This window comes from Lactuca sativa, chromosome 4, assembly GCF_002870075.4.
Source record: "Lactuca sativa cultivar Salinas chromosome 4, Lsat_Salinas_v11, whole genome shotgun sequence".
NCBI lineage: Eukaryota > Viridiplantae > Streptophyta > Magnoliopsida > Asterales > Asteraceae > Lactuca > Lactuca sativa.
This window is the reverse complement of record NC_056626.2, coordinates 403,123,801-403,143,009: the sequence shown is the minus strand read 5'-3', so window position 1 is coordinate 403,143,009 and position 19,209 is coordinate 403,123,801. Positions and strand designations below refer to the sequence as shown.

Below are 19,209 nucleotides of genomic sequence, written 5' to 3'. Positions count from 1 at the left end.
ACATGAAGTTGTAGCGGAAGAAGATGCAGAGCAAAACAAACAATCAAAACCATCTATTAATAACTTAGAAAGTTGCCACTTCTAACTGAATTATTATCTAAGTAAAGTCTTTTATTTACAAAAGTAAAACATCTATTACATAGTATTGTTTATATCATTTACCTTTTTAAATTCTTAATGCAGGAAACAACTTCAATTAGAGTTTCTAGATCATGGAGTTCTAACTCTTTTGAAAAATTGGCTTGAAACCCTTCTAGATGGAAGCTTGCCCAATATAAACATTCATGTAGAAATATTGAAGATCCTAAATCAGATAGGTATAAAATCAACCAGGATTAATTATATGCCAAAGCTAATGGAAGAACATTCTACTTATACTCTCTAGGACTGGACAGTGGACCACAAAGGAAGACAACAAATCATAGTACCACTATTGTTGTCTCCCATAACAAAAGTGTCCACCATGATTGGCTAGACTCACTAATTGACAAATTTAAGTAAAAGACTAAAATACCTCTTGTCCAAATATCAACAGCATAACAAGAAGGAATTACTCAATCGCCTTTTTTTGCCCTTCTGCTATATAGACCAGTAGAGTCTGGGGCTTATCTATCTTAAAATATCCACTTGTGCTCTTTCTTTCAATAAGATATTTATCTTAAATCTTTATTTTTTTATAATGTATAAAAAATAAAGAAATGCAAGAGAGAATCACACTGCTAGAACAACAACTGGCTACAACCAATAGTGAGAATCCAAGTCATCATCTGGAGAGAATGTATCTGAAGAATACATCAACGAGCTAAGAAAGAAAATTTAGATGCAGGTAACTCCAGGTGCTAATGCCAAGTCAGAAGCTGCAATGGCTGAAAAGGAAATCATAGAAGATGAATACAGGAAAAAAGTTGAGGAGTTGAAGAAGAAAGAAGGGGAGTTGGAGAATGATATGGCGAATATGTGGGTTCTTGTTGCTCAGTTGAAACGATAAGCAGGAGTTGCTATTGAAGCTAATGTTAATAGTGAGAGAAATGAAAATGTGAATGAAGTAAGAGTCAAAAATGGTGATTTCACTTCTCACTGTTTCCAAAAAAAATAGTCAACATGGCATTTAAACTGGTTGCAGAGTTTCTGAAAATTGTGTTGTAGACTGAAGTTAATTTCCTTGGTCAGCTCATACATCCCAATTTGGTGAGATTGTTTGGGTATTGCTGTGAAGATGACCACAAATTGCTTGTTTATAAGTTCATGTTTTGAGGAATCCTTGAAAACCACCTCTTTCGAAGTATGCCACTTCCTTCCATATGTATCTTTTTTTTCTTTATGTCAAACATCTCAAACCCCCCTTTTTCCTAACTTCAATACTCTACATAACAAATAGTATATGGCATCTTCAGCCATGATAGTTGTAATACCAACAATGATCATAACAAGCCTTTCTTGGTAACTGTATTAGAACTATTAGTGATTTAGTGGTAATTGCCAGAGGGAGAGAAAGGGTGACAATCCCTTCATTATGTTTTAGCAGCTAGGTCAAAATTGTTTATTATATCTGACTTGCTCTGTCTTTCTTGCCCTTTTAACAGGTTAAAATTGTTTATTATATCTAAAGAGACATAGTAAACCCATTGTAAGTTGCAGATTTCGATCATATTCATACCCACTACTCTTTCATCATTTCTTTCAAATTCCCACCTCCCAATTTTGATTTTTAGTGAAAAATTACACGTTCTTTGAAAGTTTATATGGGTACTTCGGTTTGATTTGTACAAGAGCTTTCTCTGATTCTGGCGATTTCTAGTTGTACACCAACTGTTTGTTTAAATGTCTACACACCGATTGAAATCATGCATCATTTATCTGGAAACCCTATTGTGGTTTTAATTCAAGGGGCTTATGAAGATTCAGTTGCAGTTCATTTGGTTATGGAACTTTGTGCAGGAGGTGAATTGTTTGATAGAATTACCAAAAAAAGACATTATTCAGAAAGAAAAGCAGCTGATCTTGCTAGAACTATTGTATCTGTGATTGAAGCTTGTCATTCTTTAGGTGTTATGCATCGTGATCTTAAACCTGAAAACTTTCTTTTTGTTGATGAACATGAAGATTTTCCTCTTAAAACCATAGATTTTGGATTATCGGTTTTCTTTAAACGAGGTACCTTTTAAATCATATCCTTTTCTTGAATATTGTATGTTTCTTGAATGTTTATGTTAATGTATTTTGAATTATTGCATAGGTGAAACTTTTGTAGATGTGGTTGGAAGCCCTTACTATGTTGCCCTTGAAATTTTGCTTAAAAATTATGGTCCTAAAGCAGATATATGGAGTTCTGGTGTGATTCTTTACATTCTTCTTTGTGGGGTCCCACCTTTTTGGGGAGGTAAGTCTAAAGGAATAAAAGAATAACAAGTTAATAAGTTAATAACTTACCAAATGCTCTAAACTTTCTTTTTAGTGACTGAATTTATGTTCTTTTTTTTCATGATAGAATCTGAAAATGAGATCTTTGAAGAGATTTTGAGGTGTAAACTCGACTTTTCCTCAGATCCATGGCCTAGTATCTCTGAAAGTGCTAAAGATTTGGTTACGAAAATGCTTATTAAAGACCCCAAAAGACAAATAACAACTCATGGTGTTCTTTGTAAGTCTTGGTTGTTATAAAATTTTCCTATAAGTATTATATAGGCTTCTTATTGAACATTATTTACGATTAGGCCATCCATGGATCAGCTAGGCTTCTTAAAATAAGGTGATTATTTATGTTTTTAATGCTAGCATGGTATATGAATGTTATGTTGGATCAGTCTTATGCTAGCATGGTATATGAATGCTATGTGATTGGGCTTAGTGGAGGTAAGAAAATATCAAATTAAAGAAATAAGCTTTTAAAGTACTAGTTTATTGTACAAAGAAGATATTCTTGTCATTGTGATTTTCATTGTTGATATCAGGTAATTCATATTGTATTGTATTTATTCCAAATCCCACATTCGTTGGATGGAGAAAAGAGTAATTTTGTCTTTTAAAACTAACATTCCATGTTTGATTCTTCTAATAATTATATTAGCATAATAATTTTTTAACTTTTACTTGATCAGGTCACAAGAATTATCGGAGCAGGGATTCATTAGTCTTAAAGAATTATGAAAGGCAAGATGCAACTCTACTTAGCTGGAATTTGATGTTTATCATCTTTGTGTATATCTTTTTAGTTTGTATAGCTTTACATTGCAGAAGATGTCCCTTAATAGCAATGTAGTATTAGGTTATATAGTTAGGGAAAACCTCTTAATAACAATGTACAATTAGATTCCCTTAATATCAATGTATTACAATTTTTTGACATGATGTTATTGGATGAAATTGATTGTTTTGGGTATATATTTTTTTACATATTTTTGTATTATGCATAAATGAGTATCGTAAAGATGCGTTGTAAATGCATATCGAAAATGGTTACTGAATTATGACACGCAAATGTGTGTCATCTTCATTTATGACAGGGGCTTTAATGATACATAATGCATGTCCTAAACGCGCGTCGTAAGATTACGACACGCAAATGCGTGTCGTCTTCCTTTATGACAGGGCCTTCCTTGATACGCATTGCATGTCGTAAATGAGTGGCGTAAATGCGCATCGTAAATAGACGACACGCAAAAGCGCGTCGTCTCTCGTTATGACAGTGCCTTCCTTGACACGCATTTGCGCGTCGTCTGAGCGTTTTACAACATGCATTGCGCGTCGTAAAAGGTTGTTTTTCTAGTAGTAAAGACAGGTAGCATTCCACATACACCATTTAGTGAGCCGACATTGGTGCTTTTGACTCACAAGAATAGGGAGGAGACTCACCTGAATCGAAGAACTCTGAAACACTACGACACGATCCTTTTTCTGCACTCCTTGCACCCACGAATCCACTAACACCATAACTAGATAAAATCTTAATTAATCGCCCAAAACCCTCAAGTTTGACCTAATGTTAGACTCGGTCAAAAAGTCAACATTTAACAGAAGTCAAACTTTTAGCTGAGTACGCCCAACGTACTCATCTCATACGCACTGCGTACTCACCATTCAGAAAGGGGACCCTATACAAGTATGCGGAGGATACTCAAAGTAACGCCCAGTGTACTCGGCCAGATGGCACTTTTCTATTAAGTGCTTAATCTCTTAAGTCCTTTAATCCAACACTCAGATCTAGACCCATAACATCATTCTAAGTCATAAAGTTCCCACCTTTATGACTTTCCATGTCTAGAAAAAGTCCAAAATCCAAAACCCTAACTTATTAATCCATTAAGACATCATAACTCTTCCATGGATGGGATAGAAGGACCAAGATCACATTTTAATGGATCCTAAAAGCTCCATAATGGATAAATTTTAAAACTTTATCCATTAGAATGGTACAAACCACCAAGATCTAGCTTTTTAAGTATCAAAGTGACCAAAAGTGCATCTTTTTCAACTTAATTCATTAAGTCCAAGTCTCCAACCTTTAGATCTGAATCACAATGATGTTTAGATGGATAACGTTTCCAAATTTATCCATAACAAGGTCACAAACTTTCAAGATCTAAAATTTATCTACTAAAATGACCAAAAGCTCATAATGTCCAAAACTATATGGATCTAACAAATGCATCATAAGGATTCAAACTTTATACCTCTAGAAGAGAGATCAAGGTGAACAAAGTCTGGATCTACAAGCTCCAATGAAAACAATACTTCACCAATAAGCTCATTCTTCTGCAAGATGCACCAAGAACACTTCAAAGCACTCAAAAACACCTTCTTTTGCTCAAAAGACTCAAACTAGGGTTAGGGTTTTCATGGGAGGGTGTTGGAGAGGTGGAGGTTGAAAATGGAATGAGTTTGGGAAAGTTAAGGAGCTTAAATAGGGCTCAAACCACGAAAATAGGGTATAGTAACTGATCGCATACGCCCGACGTACTCCTGGTATTCCTAGCATACTCTGGGATGCCCTAGTACGCCAATGTACTTCCCCCGTATGCCCAGCATACACGGATTAACCCAAAACCATTCAAATTTCAAACGATCATAACTTTTTCGTTTCAACTTCGACTTCGACAATCTTTATATCTATGAAAAGGTATTGAGGAACTATACAACCCTATCTAGTTACTTTTGACTTAAAACACATCGAACTAAAACCCATAATTCATAAAGGAAGTCTAAAACATCACTTTTCCCATTTTACCTTAGGACTCCAAAGCACAAACCAAACTATTGGATCACATATCTACATTACCCACTTCCAAATGGGTCTAAACCTCTCTTCCCCCAAAGCCTTGAAGCCTTATGTTACTTGATCTTCGGGTCATGGCCCCGAATTGTGAAATGACTCGAAACAGGGTGTTACACCTCTCCCCCACTTAAATTAGATTTCGTCCTCGAAATCATTTCTTAATATCTCCTATGCTAAACCAAACGATCCTGAACGAACTCCCTGAATCCCAAATATGACTGGAGAAGTCATCCCACACGGACGACTGCCCACCCTTACTGTTGTCGAACCCAAAATAGTAGAAATCACAATCCCCAATGAGTGTCTAAACACTTAAAACTAAAAAACCCTGATCAATGCCTGACTCCCAGACAGACAGAACCATTCCAAACGGTTCCCACAAAGACTTGACTTCACAACTAGAAACGCACAAATTTATCCGTCTTGATCAATTCACAGATACTCAAAACATATACGCCTCGACCACTTACCAATACCAAAAAATCCTTATTGAAAACAAAATCAACTCTAGACTCAAAAACTAAATAGGTACAGGTGGTTCTGGTCTATCCGCCAACATGACTCCATCAGTCAATCACTCCCAATGCAGGACAACTCAACCAACCAATGCTAGAACGATCACCAAGTACACTTAACCCCAATGATGGCTACAAACCGAATCGAGTTCTCCCATCACATTTAGCCCCTACCCAGCCTACGATTTCCCAATTATTATAGATGTTGATGCCTACTCACAACCCTTCACCCAATCCTGTGATGATCTAAATCATCCTAGAGAATGCTACGAGCAAAGTCATAGACTTCCATCCCTGTTACCACCGCCTACCAACCTAGTGAATGCTACGGCTGCTTCACAGTTTGATAACAATTCCACAACCGCATCCTATCATAGTGAATGCTACGGCTGCTATGCAGTCCTACATCACTCCTACAACTACACATTAACCTAGTGAATGTTACGGCTTCTCCGCAGTCTTACATCACTTCCACAACCACACACTAACATGGTGAATGTTACGGCTTCTATGCAACCTTACTTCACTCCCATAACCGCACACCAACCTAGTGAATGCTACGATTGCTCCGTAGTCTTATATCACTCCTACAACCGCACACTAACCTAGTGAAAGATATGGCTGCTCCGTAGTCTTACATCACTTCCATAACCCCATACTAACCTATTGAATGCTACGGCTGCTCCGAAATCTTACATCACTTCCACAACCACACACTAACCTGGTGAATGTTATGGCCGCTCAACAGCCTTACATCACTTCCACAATCACACACTAACTTGGTGAATGCTACAGTTGCTCCGCAATCTTACTTCACTCCCACAACCGCACACTAACTTGGTGAATACAACAACTACTCTGCATTCTTACATTACTCCAATAACTACACCCTAACCAAAAACACTATGAGTCAAAACCCCGCCTACCGGACTCTATCAGGTGTTCGGGTCGGGCTTTAGACCCCAAAGCCTTCATGAGACAAGAATAGGTAGAGAGGTCCTAACACAACCCTCGAACTGAACATAGCCATGAATCCATATAATTTGCTTCGATGCTCATCACTAACCAAAGTACACTATTCCTTGCTTAACCCTGAACCCTCTCGCAACCAAAACTGGCTCCCTTGTTGACTTAGGATGATACCATCCTGACTGGCCTTCCTGGTTAATCCTTGATCAAACAATATCTTATTTGCACCATCCGATTATCCGTTTAAGGTCCCGTTGGCCAAATGGTAGTCTGCTCTGCACTTACGATCCTGACTGTAATATCCATAAAATTCATAAAAATTTAAAACTTTTTCAAGCATCCAAAACCATTACTTATTACAAAAATGTGTTCAAAATAGTTTCATATCAGAGTATCCCATAAATCAAAATCATAAAATGTGAGGAGGTGTACAATCAAGCCTTCGCTTTCCCGCAATCATCCGAATTACCTGAAACAATATCCAAAACTGTAAGCCCGAAGCTTAGTGAGTTCCACCAAAATACCAATACATAACGAATAGCACACATAATAACAACATGTAATGCGGCCACAACCTCATAGACTGGATTACCCCCGAGCCCATAGTATGAGTCTGGCTTGTCTTTCAGGCCCACGACTCACATCTGGCTTGCTCCCGAGCCCACAACATAAGTGTGGCTTTCTCTCGAGCCCACAACTTATGATTGGCTTGCCCCTTCATTCGTAAGATTGGAATATAATTGATCAACCCTCAGTGTGAGTCTGGAATTCTCCCCTGGCCCTCAACTCGCATCTGGAATGCTTAGGAGTCCTCAATATGACTCTGGCATGCCCTCCCTAGCCCTCAGCTCATATCTAGCATACCCCGGGGTTTGTTAGTTACCGTAAGGATAAGTACAACCTCAACCCTACCCATACAACATGTCGACATGTAACAGCTAAAAACACATACAAATAGTCAGACAGTATCACAGGTAGTCCTACAGATCTACCAGACTATTATAGCAAACTAGCATGCATAACTAACTCATACTCAGCATATCAACAACTACTAGGATATCAGATCCAATGGGCCGACCTTGGTGCCTTCGACCCCTAAGTATAGTGAGGAAAACTCAACTCACAATGTCGAACTGAACTGAAAATATCAAACTTCCGAAATACGACTCCAAACTCAAACACCTACAACCACCATTGAACCAATCCCATCAAAATCCCAAATTACGAAAATACCCTCAGAAGTCAAACTTGGTCAGCCCTTGGTCAAATTCAAAGTCAAAGTCAACGTTCGAGGTCAACAGTCCATGTTGACCCAACTCGTCGAGTGCAACTTACTGACTCGTCAAGTTCCATCAGCACTCAGAAACCGTGAAAACTCGAGTCAACTCGTCGAGTTGCCAAACAACTCGTCGAGTCCATGTAGTGTCCAGAAGATCGGGAAAACATTAATAAACTCGTCGAGTTATCTCACCAACTCGCCGAGTTCACTCAGAAAGCGGGAAAACCCTTATCCAACTCGTCGAGTTGGCAAAACAACTCGTCGAGTTGGCTAAGCAACTCGTCGAGTTCTTTTAGCCCTTTTTCATTCAGAGGCTTTTAAGAAAAACCAAAGCTCCAAACTGTAGATCTAGCCCCCTAGTGTGTAGTTACCACGTAAAGTTACCAACTTTATGTGCATGTAAGGCCTCAAGAGGCTAAAACACCCAAACCTAAGCTTAGGAAGAGGTTTAGAGCATGTAAAAGAGCCAAGACCAAATAAAGTCGACAACTTTATGTCCATGGGGGCCTAGAGGAGTCTAGATCTGAGACCATCTCCTCATGACAAGCTCAAACCTGAGAGTGACTCCATTTTGCACTAGAAATGGCCATATTCTTGCATAAAGAAAGATCTAAGCAATAAGAGGTCAAGGTAAAGTAGATTTCGGATCTACTACTTCTCCCTTTACTCCAACCTCTTCAACCTTCAGAATCCTTTCAAAAGAGCACAAAAATGACCTTCTAAGCTTACACACACAAGGAAGTAGTAAAGCACGGCTAGGGTTTCCATCTCTGGGCAATGAGGTGATAAGGGAGGACAAAGAATACGGGTTAAGTACTTTAAATAGGGTGCAAACCCTAAAAATTAGGATTTTCCCATTCTGCTCCAACTCATCGAGTTGGGGTCCTCTAACTCATCGAGTAGGTTCCAAAATCCATGCGGCATACTTAGCTTCTACACGACGACTTGGGGTCTCCAACTCGTCGAGTAGGTCTTGTGAAATATACAAAATCCTTAAAATTTCATACGCGAGGATCGGGATGTTACACTGACCTATCTTGGATTCTTCCCTACCTCAAGGAACCCTGGTGCTCCCTCAAGATATATCGATCCAAATCACTAACATGGATAAAAATTCTAAAATAGCTCGCACTTGGAACTATCCCCGACGGTCCCAAGTGACCATCCCTCAATCGGATTCATCTACATTCTTGATAAACTCGTGATCAATGGATTACCAAGCCATTTGTAACACCGTAAAATTTAAAACAATTTTTCACTTTTTAAAACAATAATAATTCATAAATACTTACTTTCAAGAAAACAATGTATCAACATTATCTCATTACAAATCCCAAGATTAAATCATAATAAACTCTGCGGGTGTGTATAAAGATCATGTCGGCGCCTTCCCGCGATCATCACTGCTACCTAAAACACATAACACATAACACTGCAAGCATAAAAGCTTAGTGAGTTCCCCAAAATAAAACTCTAGCACATATTAGCCACTCAAGGCTATAACTCTGCTGACCCTCTGGTCAGTGTGTCTCAGTGGGACCCTCCAGTCCCAACTCTCTGTGGGCCCTCTAGCCCTAACTCTATGGACCCACTGGTCCTATCTATGGAAACTCTGAATCATGCATATCACATATCACAATAACACATAAATAGCATACAAATACACTGGCACATAACTCAACAGTACACTAGCACATAACTCTGTTACCACTCTAGGCAAGTATAGTGAGAAGACTCACCTCGGATGTCTCGGTAAATCTCTGACTCGGTAGGAATATGGCCTAGCCTCCACCTAATCACATAAAGTAAATACTCTCATAAATATAACTCTCGAGACTAGACTCAACCCTCTCTTGGCACCCTCAGAAGGGTAAAAGACCATTTTACCCCTCTATTGACACAAAGACCCCAATGTTGACCAAACCCTCAAAGTCAACAAAAGTCAACGGTCAAACTTTAACCCGACTCGCCGAGTACATTTGGGCGACTCAACGAGTCTACACGTGTCCACTATCCCTCTAGTCTCGCATGACACGTCGAGTCTTTCCCCTGCTCGACGGGTTACACCTGGCATGAATCGCGGGGCCACCCCGACTCCACACGCCAAGTCCCATTATGAACTCGGCGAGTTCTGCCTTGAACTCCAGTCCTCTATTCCCCTCTGAGTCACCGATTCATTCCCCCAACTCGGCAAGTTACTCACTAAGTGAACTATGGGAAACCCTAGCCCTACTCGTCGAGTCTGTTCTTGGGACTCGACGAGTTCATGCCATGCTCAAGCTCAAATGAACTCCTGAGGTCAGATCCGTTCCTCTAACCCATAGATCTGGCCTCCGTAAGCAATATAAACACGTAAAGTCTGGATCTTGATGTGCATGCAAAGACCCAATGGCTCTATTTGAAGAAATGGCCTCAATATGTCACCCTAAGCTCATACTACCCATGTTACCCCATAAAGATCAGGGAGTTAAGGTCTCTGGACCTCTTTGGATCCAGATCCGAAGCCTCAACACAAGAAGGGACCAATTGCACCATTATTCACACTCTAAATGGGCTAGAAACCCTAACTCTCAAGGATTAACACCCAAAACTGAAGAAGGATCGAAAATATACCTCAATATGAAGTCCTTAGGCTCTGAAATCCACAGAATAGCACCCTCTTCAGCTCACTCTTGCCTTGGTCACCTTCTTCTTGCAAAAATACCCACACAAGGATCAAAAATGGCCTCTTCTTCCTCACAAACACTCTAGATCGCTTAGGGTTTCACTCAGGGGTCTGGTAGTCGCAATTGGTGGCTATAGGCCCCTTTAAATAGGTCTCAATACCTGGGAATTAGGGCTTCATTAAACAGCGCGGAATCGCTGATTCCACTACTCGACTCGCCGAGTCCGGTCATTAACCCGGATGGAATTGGCGACTCTACTCGGCGAGTCTAAGCATCAACTCGCCGAGTCCCTGCAAAATCTCCAAAATAAAGAATAAATAATGTGCCTGGGAATCCGGATGTTACACCATTCCACACTTTCCCTATCCAACTACTACCATACTGAGCTTGCTGAACTAAGATTTCATGACTAAACATTATTGGGTGCTCACACCCCAAACCACATGAAGCACTTTACTAATCTCGACAAAGATTGTTGTATCCAAAGTACCTTCCCTTGATACAATTCTACATCCTTCTACAATCCCAGCTAATGACATGGAACACAAACGACCCGCAATTAGAACAGACAAATAATCACTTCAATGTTCTACCTACTACGGAAACAAACCCAAGTATGCTATAGACCATAATTTCACAATCCAGCAATTCAGGGCAACGTACCCAGAAGCCACGATATAGAATAAATAGAACATGACAATAGGTTGTCACGATCATAGACCTCCAATTATACAACTCAAAACCTTCGAAGCATTCCCATCCATTGACGGTAAAGGGAACATTCAACGATCGATGATGTACTGGTAACTACCCAACAATCCAATCTTCTACTGAACTAACCCATGCGGAACTACATATACCAAAATTTGAAGTTGATTGACATACCAATGATAGCAACAATCTATACCCTGAGCTGACGAATTATTTAACAACCGACACTCGACCTGACCAACTTAACCACCTATTGACCAGTTCATCGGCATCCTCGAAACAGACCACTAGCTACAACGAGCTCCCTTACCAACAACTTCCTTCCGCGAAGACAACACATGCATTCCTAAGAACATATGACAAATGTTAACTTGCTTTGCACCTCGTCTTGACCACATCTTGAACCAAAGCCTCACATATCCGAACCGTAAATCTATATAAGTCGTTCTTTGGAAACCGTGAACTCAACTGATCGATGATCGTTAAAGTAGTATGCCCAGTTCTCCCCCACTTGGGTTCGAACTTTCATCAAATGATGTTGCAGACAAACCACACTTCAAACCAACTCAGCTAGATACAACAATCCTTGACTCTTGGAATGTATAACACAACGCAAGATAATCTCCTAGATAAATACCCCACAACTCAAAGACATTCCGAATCTCAGATGGAGACCTTGGAAGCTTCCCAGTCATAACCTCCTCTATTATCAAGAATCCCATGCAAATTCACAAGCAATAAATATGATAGCCCATTCATAGCACCGATTCTCCATCGAAGAACAATTGGACTACCACACACTTTGCATTTGAATTTTTGGCCTTCACGCCATCACGAGACACAATCATAAAAACATGGGCATCATCCTCATATCCAAGATATAACATAGACAATGAAAGTTGTCGTTCGCGATTCACTTCTCCTGATCACCTGGAACAACCTGCTAGGACACGCTCTAATTGAACTCAAGGAAAGCATACCCCTAGTCCTCATCTTGTACAGTCTCCATGAAAATGACTCTCTTTCCACACATGAAATTTTCTCGAGGTGGTCAAACCACACAATCCTCTCATAAATTTCCACCATTGTTGCGGATTGTAACATCCCAAGTTCGGAAGAAAGAAGTTGAAGGGTGCTAATTAAGTGTAAATTAAGGAAGCTACTCGACGAGTAGGTATGCTACTCATCGAGTCGGAGCGGGATTTGAACATGGGTTAAGTGGCCAACTCGCAGAGTCAGAAGATGTACTCGACGAGTTGGTGATGGAATGAGAAAACCCTAATCCTGTAACATCCGGACTCCCAGGTATATTATTTTATTCTTTTATTTTTTGGAGGATGTGAAGGGACTTGGCGAGAAAGGATGTTTTGGTTTCAGACACCGATTTGATAGTTCTTGTTTTAGGATGTTTTGGTTTCTGATTAGGTGAAAAAGGTGTTGAAGTGAAGTAGTTTGAGTTGGTATCATGTTCTACATTGGGACTTAGGGGAAAAACGAGAAAGGATGGGGAAGATGGTATGTGGAGAGAGAGAGAGAGAGAGGTGGGCCCAAATTAATTAATTATTTTCTTTTTCATTTAAATTAAATAGAAAAACACATATATATATATATATATATTAGAAGGGCATTATAGTCATTTCAATTTTACGAGTGACCAAATCTATGTATAAACATGGCCAAAAGGACCACAAATCCAAAAAGTCTTGGTTTGGACTAAAACCCCCAAAAAAATGCATACCACAGGGACCATTTTTGCAGTTTTGTCTATACTTAACTTATTAGATTTAATATGTTGTTGTATGTAAATAGTTATCAATTTAAAGCTACAACTTTGGAACAGTTTTAAAATACTTAAGATGTTAATTTAAATATAACATTACAGTGTAAACTTAAATATAAATTTCAGTTCCATTTAAAAAACTCAATAAGTATTTTGTGAATAATTAAAAGTGATAAATTGTAGTGTTAAATGCAAAAACTAAATTATAATATCAATTTAACTAAAATATTTCCTAAATAAATTTGTATAATCGTTAAAAGTTTTCAAATATGTAGCTTAAAATAACAGACAATAACAATAGTGAAAAATAACTCTATATAAATGATTATATTGTTACGTTTAAAATAAAAAAAAACATTGTCTAATGTTTTAAATAATTATAATGATAAAAAGTAAAACGTTATAAAAATAAATTTTAAAAAATTAATTAACAATAAAAATAACTATAAATAACATTAAGCCATATAGTATATTTAATTTTATTCATGAGTAACTCACAGTTAGAATTCATTCAAACGATTAAGATTATACAATTATAATAGATGTATATATTATCATATAATTCAAAATAATCAATATATTATATCAATTTGGTATACGAGTTATTATATCAAATTTAACAACAATGTTATTGTTATATTAATATATATATATATATATATATATATATATATATATATATATATATATATATATATATAAAGATTTCAATTATATAGGTGTTTCTGCGCAACGCACGGACATTCACCTACTATACTTATAAAGGAAATATTTTTCCTTTTACCACATCCATTTGAAACTCTCATGACTTTTCAATTTCTTTATAATAATAATAATAAGTTGGTTAATAAGATTAAATAAATATCAAACCTAAAGTGTAATCATATATAAACTAAATTTCAATATTAAAAAGTAACGCCCGCAGATCCGAGCTAGTCAATTTAGAGACAATAAGTGTCGAAAATGACTTTTCATCAAAATATTATTTATAATAAATAGTCCTAACCAAGTTGTAGAATATGTCTCAAGGTTTCTGTACATATAAAGAACGCCGAAATCCGAGTTATAACGAAGAAGTTATGGCCCGTCGAAGTTTTACGGCAAAACCGACACGACACTGGGAAGCGTAAATAGTAAATTAACGATGGAGCGACTTTTAGCCTTAGAAATCTAAACAAAAGTTGTATTATATGTTAAACCGAGAACGCCCAAATCTGACTTCGTATGAGGAAGTTATGAATTTTCTAAGATTTGGCTTAGCAATACACGGCCCGAAACTCGATTTTTAATTCGAGCGGTTTTTGGCTTACGCGACCTAAATGAGAGTTGAAGATCTCATTAATAGGAACTCAACGGTAAAATGATAGATAAAAACGGAGTCCGTATGAAGGAGTTACGAATTCTTCGCGGTCATTTAACAGTCTAAACGCCTCCTACTGTTAAACTTGAGATCGTTCGACAATTAGCCAACGGAGTCTAAAGAAAAGTTGTAGATCTTGATTTTACCTACGCTTTGAAAAAAGAACGTAAAAAACGGAGCTCGTATGCGAGAGTTATGACTTTTCTAATTTGAAGGCTGATACACGATAGGGGGTGACGTGGCACCACCAGAATTGGACATGTGGCACCACCTGAAGGCTGCCACATGCCCAAACTCGGCGAGTAGGTCCTTCTACTCGGCGAGTCCATCAGTCAGCACCCTTATAAATAGAGGTGTCGGGTTCCCTCACTTCCTCACACCTTCAAACCCTTCTCTCTCTAGTTTCTCTTTCTAAAGCCCCACCCCCCTCCCCTAAAGTCTAGGTAAACCCCCTAGCACCCAAAGGAAGCCATGAGGCTCCCAAAGCCCCGAGAAAAGAGTCTTTCAGCTCGGGAACGTTGCTCCAACGAAGCCCGGTTTTTGAGAAAACCCGTTGTTTTGTCCGAGGAAAATTGTGTTAAAAGTAACGAAGTGTTGTCCGAGTGCCGAGTCACCACCTTCTCAAGTGAGTGCATAGTTACTTTCATCTTACACATAGATATGAAGTATTTAATATAAATTACGTGCTATGTGTGCATATTGTCTGAATACTTGTTGTCTATGTTGAGTGAGAGATTTTTATACATGTTTTAAATGTTTTAAACTGTATACGTATTTTTATATCTACAAAATATGTTAGGTAAAACATGGATAGATGAAGGACGAGGGGTGAAAGCTGAAATAGAGGAATATTAGTGGTATGGACCTAGTGCCCTATAGGTGAACATTGACAACAATGGACCTAGTACCCTATAGATGAGCACTAGCAGCTGCGCCACAACCTGTAGATGTTGTTGATCTACGATAAACATCCTAGCAGTTGCGCTCTAAGGATAATATCAGCAGCTACGCCTAATAAAGAACATTACAACCTTGACAGTAGCGTCTAAAGGACAATACCGACAGAAACGCCTCATATAGAATGTCACAACTATGGAAGGTGCGCCTAAGTGATAGAATTAGCAGCTGTGATTGACAGCTGTGTCATTGACAACGATGGACTTCGTACCTATTCCTTAGGAAAATCCTTAGGAATGAATGAACGAGAAATAGTTGATTCTTACGGTAGATCCTTAAGATTAAAGAAGATAATGGGGATGGGTAATTGGTTTAACTATTTGATGATTAAACATAATAATTATATTATTGTGGGTTGAAAACCCTATGTACTCACCAGGTTTCCCAACCTGACTCACTTAGTTTACTTGTATCACAGGTGACGATGTGAAGTTACATTACACTGAAAGATTAAGTAGATATAGATCACTAGTGTAAATAAATGTAAGTTCTGTTTATGCTTGTTTCTGTATTAATGATGACATCTCAAATGTTTTAAAATGAATAAAAAATACATTTCTTCGGAAATGATTTAATAATGAAATTATCATGTTTTTCTGGGAACAAATTCCACGACGTTTTTATTGAAAGAAATACTCTGATTTTTATAAAGCATAAACAAAATCGGTCTTTTCTGCCCGTGAAAATGGGGATGTCATATAAAATAATATATTACTTCTACTTATAAACTTATGTTTTTTAACTTTTAACATATTATACTTAATTTATTAGTTTTAATATATTATTGGATGCGAACCATTATCAATTTAAAGCTACAACTTTTGAACAATTTTTATAAAATACTTAAATTATAAATTTAAATATAACATTACAAGATCAACTTAAATATAAATTTTAATTTAACTTAAACAACCCAAAGAATATTTTGTAAATATATAAAAATGATAAATTGTAGTGTCTTTCCAATAATGATTATAAGTTGGTTAATAAGGTAAAATAAATATCAAACCTAAAGTGTAACCATAAATAAAATAAATTTCAATATTAAAATAATTTCTTTACTTATAGTTACAAAGTTATGTCTTTAACTTTTAACATATTATACTTAATTTATTAAATTTAATATGTTGTTGTACGTAAACCATTATCAATTTAAAGCAACAACTTTTGAGCAATTTGGAAAAAATACTTAAATTGTTAATTTAAATATAACATTAAAGTGTCAACTTAAATATAAATTTTAGTTCCACTTCAAAACCCAATGAATATTTTATGTATAGTTAAAAGTGCTAAATACAAAAACTAAATTATAATTTCAATTTAACTAAAATATTTCCTAAATATATTTTTATAATCGTTAAAAGTTTCCAAATAAGTAGTTTAAAATAACTTACCATAACAATAGTTAAAATAACTCTATATAAATGATTATATTGTTACCTTTAAAATCAAAAAACAATTTTTCATGTTTTAAATAATTATAATGATAGAAATAAAAACGCTAAACAAATAAATTTTAAAAAATTAATTAACAATAACAACAAGCATATATAATATTTAATTTTATTCATGAATAACTCATGAGTAGAAGTCATTCAAACAGTTGAGATTATGCAGTTATAATAGATGTATATATTATCATATAATTCAAAATAATCAATATATTATATCAATTTAGTATATGAATTATTATATCAAATTTAACAACAACGTTACTGTTATATTAAAAAAAACATATATTTGTAAAGATTTCAACTATATAGGCGTTTCTGCGCAACGCGCGAGCATTCACCTTGCTATATATATATATATATATATATATATATATATATATATATATATATATATATATATATATATATATATATATATATATATATATATATATATATATATATATAGAAAGAGGTAAGTTCAATTGAGAAAACAAAGGGTAATCATTCTTAGTCACTTATTTATTTTTGTCACAAAAGCGTCCATAAATGGGAGATAAATACACGTATGTTTTCCAACAAACATGTTTACTTAAACTATGTTATTCATTACATTAATATTTACAAAAACATAGTTATTTTGTCTTTTTTTTTTTAATTTTTTAGAAGCTATTTTTATCAAAAATATTTTTAAATATATTAAAATTCATAATTTTTTATTCTCTATAAATAGACATCCATGTTGATATAGTTTAAGATAATATATATATATATATATATATATATATATATATATATTAGTTTTAGCTATCGTTATTAATAAGTGAATAGAAATGCATCAGATTTTTACTACAGTACATTTGATATTCACTTATGAATAAAAAATATGATTAACTTTTTTTACAGTTTAAGTATGATTCATATATGAATATAACATATAATAAACTTTTTACAGTTTACATCAACTCTCGTCACATGTTATATTCGCATATAAATAAAACGTGTATTAGCTTTCTTCACAAGTTATATTCATATACGAAGAACATATTTATCATAATTTTGTTACAGTTCATTTGTTATTCATATATGAATAAGTAGTTCAAATTTTCAAAACACTTCTTCATCTATTAACATACTGCTTATTCATATATGAATAACAAATTAACTGTAACAAAGATATGATAAATGTTTTATTCATATATGAATATAACATATGACGACAACTAATACGTGTTTTTATCCATATATAAATATAACATGTGACAAAAGATGATGTAGAAAAACATATTTTAGGTAAGAAAACTTTATTATGTGTTATATTCATATATGAACGATACTTAAACTATAAAAAAGTTAAGCATACGTTTTATTCATAAATGAATAACGAATGTACTGTAATAAAAATCTGATGCATTTTTATTTACTTGTGAATAGTGAGAGTTGAAACTCTAAAAAGAATAATTTTTTTTTATTATTTTATCTTAAAACTATATGAATATGGATGTCTATTTATAGAGAATAAGAATTATAAATTTTGATATTTAAAATAACTTTTCGATAAAAATAGCTTTCTAAAAATAAAAAATATAATAAAAAAAATATTTTTGTGTATATTAAGGTAATGATTAGCATAGTTATAACTTCTGGTTTCCCAGGTATTATATTTTGTTCTTTTATTTTTGGGTGTTGAGGGGAGACTCGGCGAGTTGGCGTCTAGACTCGCCGAGTATGTTCGCGGATTCGTTTGCGAGTTCACAGCTGGGATCGACGAGTTCATGAGTGGACTCGGCGATTCCACACTGTTTAATGAACACTACAAGAAAAACAGCCTTTTACGACGCTCATTGCGCGTCATAAAAGGCTTAGACGACGCGCAAATGCGCGTCAAGGAAGGCCCTGTCATAAAGAGAGACGACGCGCTTTTGTGCGTCGTCTATAGACGACGCGCATTTACGACGCTCATTTATGACGCGCAATTACGACGCGCGTTTACGACGCGCAATGCGTATCAAGGAAGGCCCTGTCATAAAGGAAGACGACACGCATTCGCGTGTCGTAACCTTACGACGCGCGTGTTAATGACACGCAATGCGTATCAAGAAAGCCCATGTCAAGAAAGGCCATGTCATAAATAAAGATGACACACATTTTTGCGTATCATAATTTTAAATGTTAAAAAAATTATTTATGGATTTACTAATTTTCAAATTAAATTTGCATTTAATGTCCAATAATAGAAAATAATATATCATATACAAAAAATATAA

At 35.9% G+C, this 19,209-nt stretch overlaps 1 protein-coding gene across 1 annotated transcript; it reads left to right on the top strand.

Annotated features, from left to right (window-relative positions):
- The first annotated feature begins 1,841 nt into the window (after nucleotides 1-1,841).
- LOC111920474 (calcium-dependent protein kinase 1-like) lies at nucleotides 1,842-3,147 on the top strand. The gene is made up of 6 exons (XM_023916049.2): nucleotides 1,842-2,154; nucleotides 2,237-2,380; nucleotides 2,489-2,641; nucleotides 2,776-2,853; nucleotides 2,952-3,009; nucleotides 3,099-3,147. Exons 1-6 carry the CDS (start codon nucleotides 1,845-1,847, stop codon nucleotides 3,145-3,147), a joined length of 792 nt encoding a protein of 263 aa, XP_023771817.2. The 5' UTR covers nucleotides 1,842-1,844.
- Nucleotides 3,148-19,209: the final 16,062 nt, after the last annotated feature.

Excerpts from the sequence above, each read along its gene's own strand:
- LOC111920474 (XM_023916049.2), top strand. The coding sequence starts at position 1,845 with ATGCATCATTTATCTGGAAACCCTATTGTGGTTTTAATTCAAGGGGCT. Across the intron at positions 2,155-2,236 it reads ATCGGTTTTCTTTAAACGAG|GTGAAACTTTTGTAGATGTG; the intron begins GTACCTTTTAAA and ends ATTATTGCATAG. Across the intron at positions 2,854-2,951 it reads TGTGATTGGGCTTAGTGGAG|GTAATTCATATTGTATTGTA; the intron begins GTAAGAAAATAT and ends TGTTGATATCAG.